The 12,643-nt window shown below is 42.3% G+C and overlaps 1 protein-coding gene across 2 annotated transcripts in view; it reads right to left on the bottom strand.

The window, feature by feature from the left end:
• Nucleotides 1-1,220: 1,220 nt before the first annotated feature.
• Nucleotides 1,221-12,643, bottom strand: part of LOC135334956 (uncharacterized) — a 24,656-nt gene continuing 13,233 nt past the window's right edge. The window contains exons 1-32 of one of the 2 annotated variants that reach the window (XM_064530336.1): nucleotides 11,588-11,705; nucleotides 11,105-11,440; nucleotides 10,863-11,045; nucleotides 10,625-10,807; nucleotides 10,364-10,552; nucleotides 10,138-10,311; nucleotides 9,907-10,092; nucleotides 9,677-9,850; nucleotides 9,446-9,631; nucleotides 9,216-9,389; nucleotides 8,982-9,170; nucleotides 8,764-8,934; nucleotides 8,526-8,711; nucleotides 8,287-8,478; nucleotides 8,039-8,224; nucleotides 7,648-7,986; nucleotides 7,492-7,597; nucleotides 7,193-7,308; nucleotides 6,941-7,138; nucleotides 6,520-6,713; nucleotides 6,333-6,417; nucleotides 6,169-6,251; nucleotides 5,194-5,230; nucleotides 4,824-5,038; nucleotides 4,283-4,579; nucleotides 3,605-3,848; nucleotides 3,462-3,532; nucleotides 2,251-2,385; nucleotides 2,065-2,193; nucleotides 1,855-2,006; nucleotides 1,670-1,805; nucleotides 1,221-1,467 (exon numbers count right to left, since the gene is read on the bottom strand). In XM_064530336.1, coding sequence (XP_064386406.1) covers nucleotides 1,393-1,467; nucleotides 1,670-1,805; nucleotides 1,855-2,006; nucleotides 2,065-2,193; nucleotides 2,251-2,385; nucleotides 3,462-3,532; nucleotides 3,605-3,848; nucleotides 4,283-4,579; nucleotides 4,824-5,038; nucleotides 5,194-5,230; nucleotides 6,169-6,251; nucleotides 6,333-6,417; nucleotides 6,520-6,713; nucleotides 6,941-7,138; nucleotides 7,193-7,308; nucleotides 7,492-7,597; nucleotides 7,648-7,986; nucleotides 8,039-8,224; nucleotides 8,287-8,478; nucleotides 8,526-8,711; nucleotides 8,764-8,934; nucleotides 8,982-9,170; nucleotides 9,216-9,389; nucleotides 9,446-9,631; nucleotides 9,677-9,850; nucleotides 9,907-10,092; nucleotides 10,138-10,311; nucleotides 10,364-10,552; nucleotides 10,625-10,807; nucleotides 10,863-11,045; nucleotides 11,105-11,440; nucleotides 11,588-11,693 — 5,427 coding nt within the window. In that variant the 5' untranslated portion in view covers nucleotides 11,694-11,705 and the 3' untranslated portion in view covers nucleotides 1,221-1,392. Of the gene's footprint in view, nucleotides 1,468-1,669; nucleotides 1,806-1,854; nucleotides 2,007-2,064; nucleotides 2,194-2,250; nucleotides 2,386-3,461; nucleotides 3,533-3,604; nucleotides 3,849-4,282; nucleotides 4,580-4,823; nucleotides 5,039-5,193; nucleotides 5,231-6,168; nucleotides 6,252-6,332; nucleotides 6,418-6,519; nucleotides 6,714-6,940; nucleotides 7,139-7,192; nucleotides 7,309-7,491; nucleotides 7,598-7,647; nucleotides 7,987-8,038; nucleotides 8,225-8,286; nucleotides 8,479-8,525; nucleotides 8,712-8,763; nucleotides 8,935-8,981; nucleotides 9,171-9,215; nucleotides 9,390-9,445; nucleotides 9,632-9,676; nucleotides 9,851-9,906; nucleotides 10,093-10,137; nucleotides 10,312-10,363; nucleotides 10,553-10,624; nucleotides 10,808-10,862; nucleotides 11,046-11,104; nucleotides 11,441-11,587; nucleotides 11,706-12,643 lie in introns of those variants that run through there. The other variant, XM_064530335.1, reaches the window with a different exon arrangement.

The following is a 12,643-nucleotide window of genomic DNA, read 5'->3' as shown; positions in this document are numbered from 1 at the left end:
AACATGAGTAGAAGGTAAAATACAAGGTAGCTATTAAAAAAGGCTTCTCAATTTTTGAGCTGCATTCATCAGCAATGTTATGCGCTGTATGACAAGCCATCAGTAACAAGGTTCGGTTTTGGGTCCACTATTGTTCATTACGTACATAAACCAAGTCACAGATGTTATTTCTCAAGACAGTAAGCTAAATATGTTTGCTGATGACATGGCCTTATACAGAGTTATCACATCTACTAATGACTACGTGAATCTTCAAAAGGACATTTCTAAAGTCTCAAATTTTTTGAACTAAATTATTAGAATTTAATCTTGGCAAGTGTAAGTTTATGTCCGTTTCTAAGAAAACATCGCGCTCATTGAAGGCTCCAACTCTACTTCTAAATGGTTATGTACTGCAGCAGGTTTCTAACTACAAGTATTTAGGAATTACCATATCGGCTGACTTGAGCTGGCACACTCACATCAATACGATTTGTAATAAAACAAGGAAGTTGATAGGTCTCCTACATCGCAGGTTCTCTGAGAATTCTTCTCCAACAACACTGTTAAAGTTGTATACATCGTTCGTGAGACCACATCTGGAATACGCATCCTCTGTATGGAACCCATTTCACAAGTGTGAAATAAACAATTTAGAAAAAGTCCAGAGATTTGCTATGAGAGTCTGTCTGAAGAAATGGAATTTGAAAAGTGAAGAATTACTCACCTTGACCAGGCTTCCTTCTCTGCAGCTGAGGCGCCTTGCTGCGGTGCTTTGCCACCTTTTCAAAATACTACACAATCTAACTGACTTCCCAAACAACCCAGCAACCAAGAGAAATATGACGTACAGTAGTAGAACTGTTAACTGTTTTACTCTGGTCCCCTACCAATGTAGAACATCCTTTTACAAATTCTCATTTTTTCCGCATGCAATCACAATATGGAATAGGCTGGTTAGCCACAAGGACTTTACTTTAGTAGACTGTACTAGTATAAGTTCATTTAAGTCTCATCTGTATTCACATCTAGTTGACATGTTGTAACTATTAAAACGTATGTTATAGGACTCACTTCACCCTAGCTTTGTAGCTATTTGTGTATCCTTGCAATTAATTGCTAAATCTTTCATAAAAAAAAAAAAATTATCATATGACCTGAACCACTGACATGACCGGCCGCCACAAAAGACACAATCTATTCAATTGAAGTAATTGGCCGATTTTTAGATTGGCGATGCATCCAAATCCTCTCAAAATTGTTTCATCACACTGAAAAGACTGTGGCAATACACAAAACTAATATCGTACGTCTAACTTCAAATTAAACATGTGCACATTATATTAGAATCTCCCCCTCCTAAAATGTGAGTGGAAAAATAGCTGCTACCCAGTTCTAGTTTCCATTTTAGTTTTACAGAAAGTTAGCATAAGTATCGAAGGAGTCCAAGTAGACCAACAAGGCCTCGAAAACATCCTTGTAGTTGTCCTGTGAGGGGGAGTGGCACATTAATACCCATACACACACACACACACACACACACTGTATATTGTGGTACGAAAATAAATGCACATGCAGCTATTGCAATGCATGGTGAAATAATAGCTCTCTCTCTACAACTAGCTGAGAGGTCTGGCTTGTAATTAAGTGGTACAGATCTATAATAGCTGTAAGCAGCAGATGAACTCACAACTGAGGGTACTGCCCCTGGCTTGTGGACCCTGAGAGCCTTGACCACCTGGAACACATCCACCACTCCCTCTGTCTTGCAACGGTCAATGGTAGTAGCTACAGAGCAGTACATACCAGAGCGGGTCGCAGTGTCACTAGAAACAACTAAATATATTAAACACATATATCACAAAAAATACACACCTGCAGTGGACCACAATCGCCTTGTTTCCAGTTCTCCTTTGAACCTTTACAACCTCCTCATTGACGTCAGTTATAATCTTGAAGTTTGCACATGCACCAGTCGACTTCCAATCGAGAATTTGGATCTGAATTATTTGGAGAGGCTTTTTTGTCTGGAGAAAAATTAAGGAACGATAAAGAAACAACTGAAGATTATTATGAATAACACACCTTCTTGTTAAGCACGCTCAGTTGCCTCATAACGAACCCAGTGTTGACTTCCTCCCCCAAGTTATCGATGGTGAACTCACCGAAGGAGGTGACATTGCCACTCTCTGGCCAGTACTGGGAGCATGCCTCCTACACACACACACACACACTCAACAGGGAGGACCTCTAATGGAGACCATCTCTTACCTTCCCATTCTCACTGAGTGGAGTCAACATCACAACAGCCGCACACTTCCTGTCATAGATCATCTTCCAGAAGTTACGCACAGTTGAATCCAGTGGATTCTGGGCAATAATGTATGCCTTCTGGTGCTTGTAGCCCTGGAGGGAGGAGGACCACTGAACTCCAAACTAGTGTTCAAGCTGGCGCTGTGCTAATGCCTCTCGCCATGTTTTTGCTTTCGCTTAAAAGTATTAGAGTGTTATATTAGTATTAAAGTTAGCTTATCTATATAAAGTCACTGAGAAGAAAAGACTTATTTACATGCATCTATTGTTGTATTATGTGGCTTACCAGGATCTCAAGAAAGAAGAAAATTGATTCTTCCAGGATCTGTAGTTCAGTGTATATAATATCTAAGAAGAAAAGACCTGTGTACATGCATATTGTTATCTATATTGTTATATGGTAGTGTTTTGTGGCTTATATACCAGGCCCTCAAAACAAAGATAATTCTGCCAGGAGGATCTTGGGATATTATTTTCTCACACGTGGGGAATGAGCGCGCATGCGCATTACATCCACAGGAATAATTAAAGGGTGTGTCCAAAGAGATCAATTTCACAAATGGCTACTGCTAGCTAGCTGTTTTAACAGATATTTTCTGAGTATTGTAGCTAACAAAAAGCTAGCGCTTTAGTGCAAGGCTAACTCATATGTTGAATAGAAAGTTTGTGCGGACAGATGATGCTATGAAAGATTCTGAAGAGACTGCAACAGCCTTCAATGTGAGTCAAACTAGCCATAACTCGAGAAAGAAGCTTTAGTTTGCTAATCCACGAATCAAAATCCAAGAGAATGTGGCTAGAAGCCTATAGAAGCTGTTAGTTTTCGTTACATTGCAACCGTTGAGCAGTTATAGCTGGAATACACACACACACACACAGACAGACAGACACACACACAGTCAGCTTTACCGTATCCCTCGTGCGGCTACGCCTCGAGGCATAATTATAGCGTTATAATTAATTATGGTGTGCTTAGTGAGTGATTTTTTTCTGACTCAAATTTTCCTTTTCTGAAAAAGCGTGGGCTATATGTAAGTGGGTTTTTTCTTAATCAGGCCTGTTTTCAGAGCTATTTTGATAGACTAGTTGCGAATGTCCAATTAAAAAAAAGTTGTGTTCTGTAAGTCTATTTGCAAACACATGAACTTTGCAAACACACTTAGTATTACATTGACAAAGACGGCATTGATGTAGTCACGGCCAGGGTCCTGCCCTTTCAGGAACACACGATGATTCTCAACTGTGGAGTTGGTACAGGGGCGTTTACATATAATCAGGTAAAGGTCGTTTATTCTAAAATCTAAAAACTTACTTGGTAGGTACTGTATTCCCCTGTTCAAGTTCTTGTGTCTCAATGCACTACTGCAGTTGACCTCATTCGGATTTGGAGAGACCTGTTCCAGAATTTGGAATTGGTATTGAAATTCTGAGGTGGTTTTTCCCGGGGCCACTAATGACATCTTCTGTATCTGCCTGCGCAGATCTGCAGCACAGATCTGAGTGTCTCCACACGTCACTGACTCCAGGATAGCATCGTGGATGAACACATATTGGTCCTGCAGGGAGAGGGGCAATGAGCATACTCAGTAGAATCAAAATGGCAGTGTGTGAGCTGTTTTGAATCAATAATTGAATGAGAGTTGTACATAATGCATATGTGGCCTATACTCGTAGTTCCCATCGAACAACAGCAAAAAAACAATCTAAAAGCTAAAAACAAAGCTATAGAGACAAGAACAACTTTAAAACCAAAAAAAATCCGCATAGCATAGCATAATTATGGTAAAGAATTCTACAAGGAAGACAGATAACGTCATCCTGCGTTAGCTAATACCAGGCCCATCTCTGAGAAGAAGTGGGTGGGGACAAGACCCTATAGTGTGTACAAATGACCCACTTTCCCTGACTACAAGTTATCCCCACATTACACATTCTCATGCGACATAATTATAACACTAATTAACTGTGTAAGCTTCTGTGTCTTGCTTACCCGGGTCTGGACCATTTTCATTCTCTGGTTGCGAGATTTGACAATTGTGCCGGAAATATCGACGATACCCTCAGTTGCGATCTGATCGAGGACATTATCAATGGCAATGTAAGTGCCTGTGCGTCCCACACCAGCACTGCAGTGGACCAGGAGGGGACCTCTGGATGGCTTGTGCTGAGATTTGACCCGACGATGGAACCCAAGAATGGGCGTGGCATAGTCAGGCACTCCGTGATCAGGCCACGTCGTAAAGTGAAACTGAGTGGTCTTGAAAGGTTTCCCACTTTCCCCTTTGATCTGTGACAAAGAAATATCTCACCATAATGAATAAACTGTCAAAAAACACAATGCTAATAATGTCAACATGTGCCACGTTAGTTAACACGTGCTTGGAAACAAGAATCTGTCGAGAGCATAACTCCAATCCATTACAATAAAGACAAACATTTCACAATAACAAAAGAAACTGTATGCATGAAAGTAAACTTCCAAAAAACACAATCCTAAAATGTCAACATGTGCCATCATAATGTGTACTTACTGCAAGTTGTAGGTTTCTGACAGTGTAGTCAGCCAGGACCTGCTGGTCTGTGATGGTGACCGTGAAAGGGCCATAGCTCACACTGCCACTGTCAGGCCAGTACTGTTGACACTTGATCTTGTTCTTCTCCATGACGTTGGTGAGCATGACTATTATGGGTGGTCTCTCCTGCCACATCATGCGCCAGAAGTCCATTAGAGTATTGGGTAGTGGTCCTTTATGTGGGAGGGGGGCAATAGACATATTGAAAACAAGCAATGAAGTATTTAACAATAGTAACTGATATGATTGTAAAAGCAAGCACACAGCAAGTGTGCATATATAGTTACAGTCTTGTGTGTACAGTTATGTTCTAGTGAAAAATTGATACCTTGAGAAGCAATAAACTTGTTTCGCTTGACAAAACCCTGCAGAAGAGAGCATGACACCATTTGAAGGTAACATGACTCGACATAAACATGCTGGTTATCATGAATAATTATAGCAGGGTATAGTGCTAATAATTATGATGAAAATAGCAAAAAATCTCCTCTCTAGGATAGAGTCTGTAACATATAACAAAAAATACAACTTTTTGTGCAACAGTGAAAATAAAAATTCAGTACAGCTAGCAGCGTTATACCACCTACTAGACTGCAGATATTCGATCTATAGCTAGCGCAAACCTACAAATTAGGCAAAAGTGTAGTACAAGCAAGTGCAAAAATCTTTTGGGAGGAAGTAGGGTTGCCAGTGGTTGAGCCGCTCAAATACCAAAAGGTACCAAAAAAGGACAGAACAATTAAGAGATGGGTTGGTGTTGGTTACGGTTGATATTGGTATGGTTTAAGTGAGGTACAGCACTTTTTTAATTCGCATTTCTCGCATTCAGGTTCTTTGCTGGCGTTTCATGATAGAGAGAATACATTATTCATTATCTCACAACAACGCTACAAGCAATAATTTATCCTTCATTTACTTTCACTGTTATGGATTATTTACCCACAATAAAAACAACACACAATCACATAATTATCAGCTCAATAAAGTGCATGCATGTAGCAACAATGTGTATATACAATTAATAATTATAGCGAAGATGCGTGCAACATCTGAAGGAGAAGTGTGCTTCACTGAAATGCTAAATTAAATATCAAATTATCAATCAACCATCTTGTTTACGTCCTTTTTGGTGTCCAATTTAAATTACATGGTTATTCATTGACTTTCATGGGAGAGACAGCAGCCATCGCAGGCTGTTATAACACGCATGAATAGGAATATCCGACTCCTTCCTGTCACTAGCTACATATAGTTCCAAACATGCACCATCAATTTCCATGACCCACACACACACTACACTCACGTCTACATAGCAGGCATTGATGTAGTCACTCTGACAGTCCTCTTGTCCAGGGATGGGGTCTAGGATAATGAGGTTGTCATCATCTGCAGGAAACCAAGCCGGTGTCAGTGTGTGTGTATGAATCCACAATAGGAACTTAGTATAAAATATCCTCAGGAACTTACACACAAGAATGTTTCCAAATCTATTTTCATCTTTGTGCTGTTTGGCAATTGCTGTTGAGCGTTCACTTTCCTTGCCACCGAGACCCTGTACAGTGTGTAGAGTCAAGATTGTATAAGCTGGTGTGGAGGAGGGAATCAATACAGCACATTAAGACGCTGGTAGAATCTACACATGTATTAAACCCACCAAATAGTTACTGGCAAACTTTTTATTTCCATTAGCATGCTGCTCAGTGACATATGCTCCAAACCCATCCACTGGTATAGGAGTGAGGTCCACCTCATCTGTCACCTCTTCTTTCCCTCCCTCTGATACTACTATCAACTGGAGCTCTTTCTCAGCTGTGCCAGAAGGTCCACTGGCCACCAGCTTATACACACCTGCACACACATGCACATACAACAGCTAGTCAGTTGTGTGTCTATAACCCAAACACACACCCTGCATATGCTATTATAATATAGTTAACTAATGAGACATATAGCGATTAGTGTGTTATCAAATAGCAAACCAAAGTGTATTTTCAATGTGAGAGTTGTACACATTCCCAGTTGTGGTCAATTTTATCGTACACAACAAGACCTTGGTGTATATAGCCTATACTCACCAGCATGCTTAGCCTCTACACTAGGAAAGGATAATCCACCGTCCTGGTCCAGTTCTGTGGCATAGTCTGCAGTCACCTCCCTACCATCGTGGTACCAGGTGAGACTGGGTGGAGGGTGACCTCCCACCTTGGGCTTAATGACCACCTCCTCCCCTTCATTAGCCCTGCTCTCACTTGGGAAGCCAGTGATGGTAGGCTCTACACTTTTTTAAAGTGGTGAAATTCATCACACTAATCAGCAGCAGCACTGACCTTGATTTTTGGATATAATAGCCACGCCCCCATCACTGGCATCGCTGTGTTTGGTATATACAGTAGAGAGACCAGAGTTTTTGGCAGCGAGTTCATACTGCTTCTTCCGTGAGCGTCTGAACAGTTGTATTGGCATTTTAGTGTCTATATACACTATTGTGGTGTTGGATACACAATGAACAGGTTGTGGGTTGTTTGGAGTACACAATAATATTATTGTTTTTAGCTAGATCCACAATGAATGTATATATACATAATATATACACACACTGCATGATGGTACCATATGCATGACTTACCTCAGGAACAGTACTAGGAATATGATGACCAAGATCACTAGAATCACCACCACTATAGCACCGACTATCCCACCAGCAACAGCAGCAATAGAGAGAGAAGCAGAAACTAGGAAAAACAACAAATGGTTACAGGTTTTTGTATTGTTTTCGAGCTACCTTGAGGTGCAGGCAGGAATAGTTCTGCACAGAATCTCTCGATAGTTCCTCCCTCCACTGGCACTTGGCAGCAATATTCACCAGTTGCAGTAGTGACATTTCTGATGAGGTTGAGGCGTATGAACCCGACACCAGTGTCTGTATAGAAGTCAGAGTTTCCACGTGTTGAAGAGACAGTAGTGCCATTGGGAGTAAGCCACGTAGCGTTAGAGGTATTGTTACAGCATTGTTGGTGGTCAGTCCTGCACACCAGTCCTCTCTCCCCCTCTCCAATGGTGTCAAGTTGCACTTGAAAACTAGCCTCAGCTATTGTGGATCCTTCATGTTGAAGGAACACTCCTGCAATAAAATATGGCATTTAACTAGAACACATGCATGTATGGGAACTGACTTTGACAGAATGGCTCATCTCCACTCCAGCTACGGTCTGATTGACATGTTCTTATACTGCTCCCCATCACCATAAGCATCATCCCACAAGAATAAATGGCAGTACTCCCATTAGTACGTGGAGAGGCTGATGAATATATATAAGCAATGGCTCCATTAGTGATGTTGGGTAGGTCCTCACATGTCCCTATAAGGACACCATAATTGTATGGACTTTAATTGATAATACAACAAGAGAAGATTGCTTACCACTGCATGTTAGCATTGATCCACTCCAGATTCCTCCACTAGCACTGTTAGTACATGTCCTGGTAGCATCACCAGAGAGCACAAACGTGGCACTACAGGTGTGGGTAGCCACAGTATCCACTGGAATAGGAGAGGTGTTCATGTTGTAAGTGATCATGTCACCATTTAATAGAGTGAGAGCAGGACAGCTTGCTGTAGGAGAAGTCATGTGTCACTAAAGGTACAAGCAATAAAGATACCTTGACAGACTATGTCTCCTCCTCCAGTCCAGGTAGTGTCTGATTGACATGTTCTTGTTCTGGGACCAAAGATATCGTACCCAATGCCACAGGTGTAGGTGGCCACTGTACCATCTGGTTTTGGGGACAACATCGTGCTGTAGCTAATCACTCCATTAGCAAGTGGGGGAAGGTCCTCACAAACAGCTGCACAATAAAAATACGTGCAGATATGATCTTTAATATACTATTGACTGACGAGAGCATATTGGATGTGTGCTCCAGAGTCCACTAGCCATACAAGTTACGGTGGAGCTTCCTGATAGAACAAAGATTCCATTGCACATATAAGTGGCAGTCTCTCCAAATGTAGTTGCAGAAAATTGCCTCATTCCATTTGAGATCATCGGAGGATTGTTACAGTCCACAACTGAAAATTATTGTGTGTAAAAACTTTAAAGGGTCAACACAACTCACTTTGACAAGTTAGGGATGGTTCACTCCACATTCTGTTAGACTGACAGGTACTAGTGGTAGTGGATGAGGACAGTTGGTACCCAGTGGTAGTACAGCTGTGTGTAGCCATGGCTCCCTGCAGTCTGGGGGTGGAGGTTGGATTGTAGACGATGATTCCATTGACCAGTAAAGGGAGGTCAGGACAGATAGCTGGGGGGAATAGCCTGATACAATACCTTCAGTGATGTGTCTTACCTCTACATACTGGTGCTGTACTCCAGCTCCCACTAGCCTGACAACTTATCGTGGCTGGTCCTAACCTTTGATACCCAGTGCTACAGGTGTAGATGGTTGTCTCTCCGAATGTTGTACCAGTAAAGCTGGTTATCACTCTATTGGGAACAGTGGGAGGAGAGCCACAGGAGACAGCTATAATACATAATAACGATAAATTTTCTCATAATACTAATATCTATAAGACTTACGGTTACAAATGAGGGATGATCCACTCCACATTCTGTTAGACTGACAGGTCCTAGTGGTAGTGGATGAGGACAGTTGGTACCCAGTGTCACAGAAGTGTCTAGCCATGGCTCCCTGCAGTCTGGGGGTGGAGGTTGGATTGTAGACGATGATTCCGTTGACCAGTACAGAGAGGTTAGAACAGATGGCTGGGGGAAATAGCCTGATACAATACCTTCAGTGATGTGTCTTACCTCTACACACTGGTGCTGCACTCCAGCTCCCACTAGCCTGACAACTTATCGTGGCTGGTCCTAACCTTTGATACCCAGTGCTACAGGTGTAGATGGTCGTCTCTCCGAATGTTGTACCAGTAGAGCTGGTTATCACTCTATTGGGAACAGTGGGAGGAGAGCCACAGGAGACAGCTATAATACATAATAACGATAAAGTTTCTCATAATACTAATATCTATAAGACTTACGGTTACAAATGAGGGATGATCCACTCCACATTCTGTTAGACTGACAGGTCCTAGTGGTAGTGGATGAGGACAGTTGGTACCCAGTGTCACAGAAGTGTCTAGCCATGGCTCCCTGCAGTCTGGGGGTGGAGGTTGGATTGTAGACGATGATTCCGTTGACCAGTACAGAGAGGTTAGAACAGATGGCTGGGGGAAATAGCCTGATACAATACCTTCAGTGATGTGTCTTACCTCTACACACTGGTGCTGCACTCCAGCTCCCACTAGTCTGACAAGTTATCGTGGCTGATCCTGACCTTTGGTACCCAGTGTTGCAGGAGTAGGTGGCTATTGCTCCGAATGTTGTACCAGTAGAGCTGGTCATCACTCCATTGGGGACAGTGGGAGGGGAGCCACAGAAGACAGCTATAATACATGATAAATTAAAACGGTAAAGTTACTCATATCTAAGACTTACGGTTACAAATGAGGGATGATCCACTCCATGTTCTGTTAGACTGACAGGTCCTAGTAGTAGTGGATGAGGACAGTTGGTACCCAGTGACAATACAGAAGTGTCTAGCCACTGTTCCCTGCAGTCTGGGGGTGGAGAGTGGATTGTAGAATATCATTCCGTTGACCAGTGCAGGGAGGTCAGGACAGATAGCTGTGTATATATATGGGTCCGGGTACACACTTGATCACATCAGTTCAACAACACTTTACCCATCACCCTCACCAGTACAGACGGGATCATCTCCAGTGCTCCATCCAGTGACAGTACACATCCTCACTGCCAGTCCAGTCATCAGGTAGCCAGTGGTACAGCTGTAGGAAGCCATGGACCCCACATCTCTGGGGGTAGTTGTTGGGTTGTAAGTGATCACTCCATTGGCTGGGATGATGATGTCTGGACAAATCACTGTATGCAAGGAGGAAGCCAATAAATGTGAAAAATTAAATCAAATGTTTCTTACGCCGTTCACAAGTGGGTCTCTCAGTGCTACTCCACTCCCTTGTACCCTTGTTACAGATAATGGATGAGATGGTACCAGTCACAGTGTACCCAGTGTTACAGGTGTAGGTGGCTGTGGCCATGTCGGTACCAGGGTTGTATAAGATTTGTCCATTAGACAAGGGACTCAGTGTGGGGCAGGGAGCTGCATGTGGGGATGGGGGTAAGTATTGGACATAGACAATAATAATAGTCAGCACTCACTGAACGTGACACATTTCCTCTCAGTGGTGGAAATCCTCACACAGCAGTGTTTTCCATCAGGACTGAAGTGATCAGGACCACGATGCAGAGCAACGCCAACTCCAACAACACCAGTGATGATCAGTTCGTCATCACCTGCAGCTGTGCTGGGATTGTTCGGGTTGCCTATGGGCACACCACTCCCATCAGGGAACTGCCACACTACACCACCAGGGTCTGAGGTGTAGCAATACCAGGCTGATGGATCACTATCAATTTTTGGTCCAACATCAGAAAACGAGATGATCTCTCCAGTGTGGTTAGTGGTAGAGGACTCAGTGGGTGATGCTAGTCTAGCTGTATGCCATTAATACAATAATTGATGCTCTGGTACTACTTAGATAACACCAGTACTAGTAACACAAGATTTAATAGTATTACACTATACAGACGTCTACATAATCAGTAAAAGCTAGTTGCACTGCATAATCTATATCAACTCACTCAAAGGCTGCCCATACACTAGGAAAGCACTTCCCAGCAGACAGCAGAGAAATAACCTTGAGGGGAACATTCTCATTATTCTTGTAGCCAGGAGTTCATTATTCATCCTAATATAATATTAAATGAACTCTAGAAATAACCAATTATAAGTAGATTCATACTGAAACAACATTCAATAACAAACGTCGTCACAATAAGGAAGTGTGCACATGACATGCCTATATTGCAGTTCTAAATACTGTTCAGTGGTCCCAGTTAGTGTGTGTAGTGTCATCTCCCTCCATTGTACCCAGGGAGCAGTACTGCCTGTAGGGACTTGTTGACTGTCATGGCATAGTCCTTGCCCAGGTCATGACGACAGTTGGGGCAGCTGTACACATCCACCTTGAAGGAACGACTCAGGCACGTCTAGTGTGTGGGTGTGTGTGGTGTGTAGGGGCGGGTGCGGGGTAAGTGAGGGACGCAGTAGGATAGTGTACACTTGCATAAGATACTCATTGAAAGCAAAACCATGCATGCAGTTTATTGGTGAAAATAGAAATTGATGTGTTATAAACGGTCTCTATAATTATAGATATACGTAGCCTATATACTAGGTATTAAAAAAGCTTCTCAATCTTGAGCTGCATTCATCAGACGGTTATAAAGCCACACACTACAGAGACACACTACATTAGTGATATCTCTAGTCAGTGGTTTCCCACCTTACAGATGTTGTGGCTGCAGGTGGTAGTGACGGGCAATGGAAATCAGTATACTACTACACTACACTACTGTAACAGTATAGCATACAGTACAGTATACAATACACAGTAGGTACAGCACATCATAGGATGTACTCTAAACCCAATGATAACAAACAAAGCTACTTTGTGTTTTCTCAAGAAAGTATTAACACATACAATAACATAGTCATAGTACCAGGTAAGTACTGCCCAGTACCTGGCCTTACATGCATACAGTAAAAACTATCTACAGGCACCTCATGCACCTATACTAATTTTGAGGGTATAAATGTTCGCTGATTTTAATTAAATATCGCATGCATGCATGCTG

Source organism: Halichondria panicea, chromosome 4, assembly GCF_963675165.1.
Source record: "Halichondria panicea chromosome 4, odHalPani1.1, whole genome shotgun sequence".
NCBI classification, from domain to species: domain Eukaryota; kingdom Metazoa; phylum Porifera; class Demospongiae; order Suberitida; family Halichondriidae; genus Halichondria; species Halichondria panicea.
The sequence above is the reverse complement of the archived record's forward strand: the minus strand, read 5'-3'. Positions and strand labels throughout refer to the sequence as shown.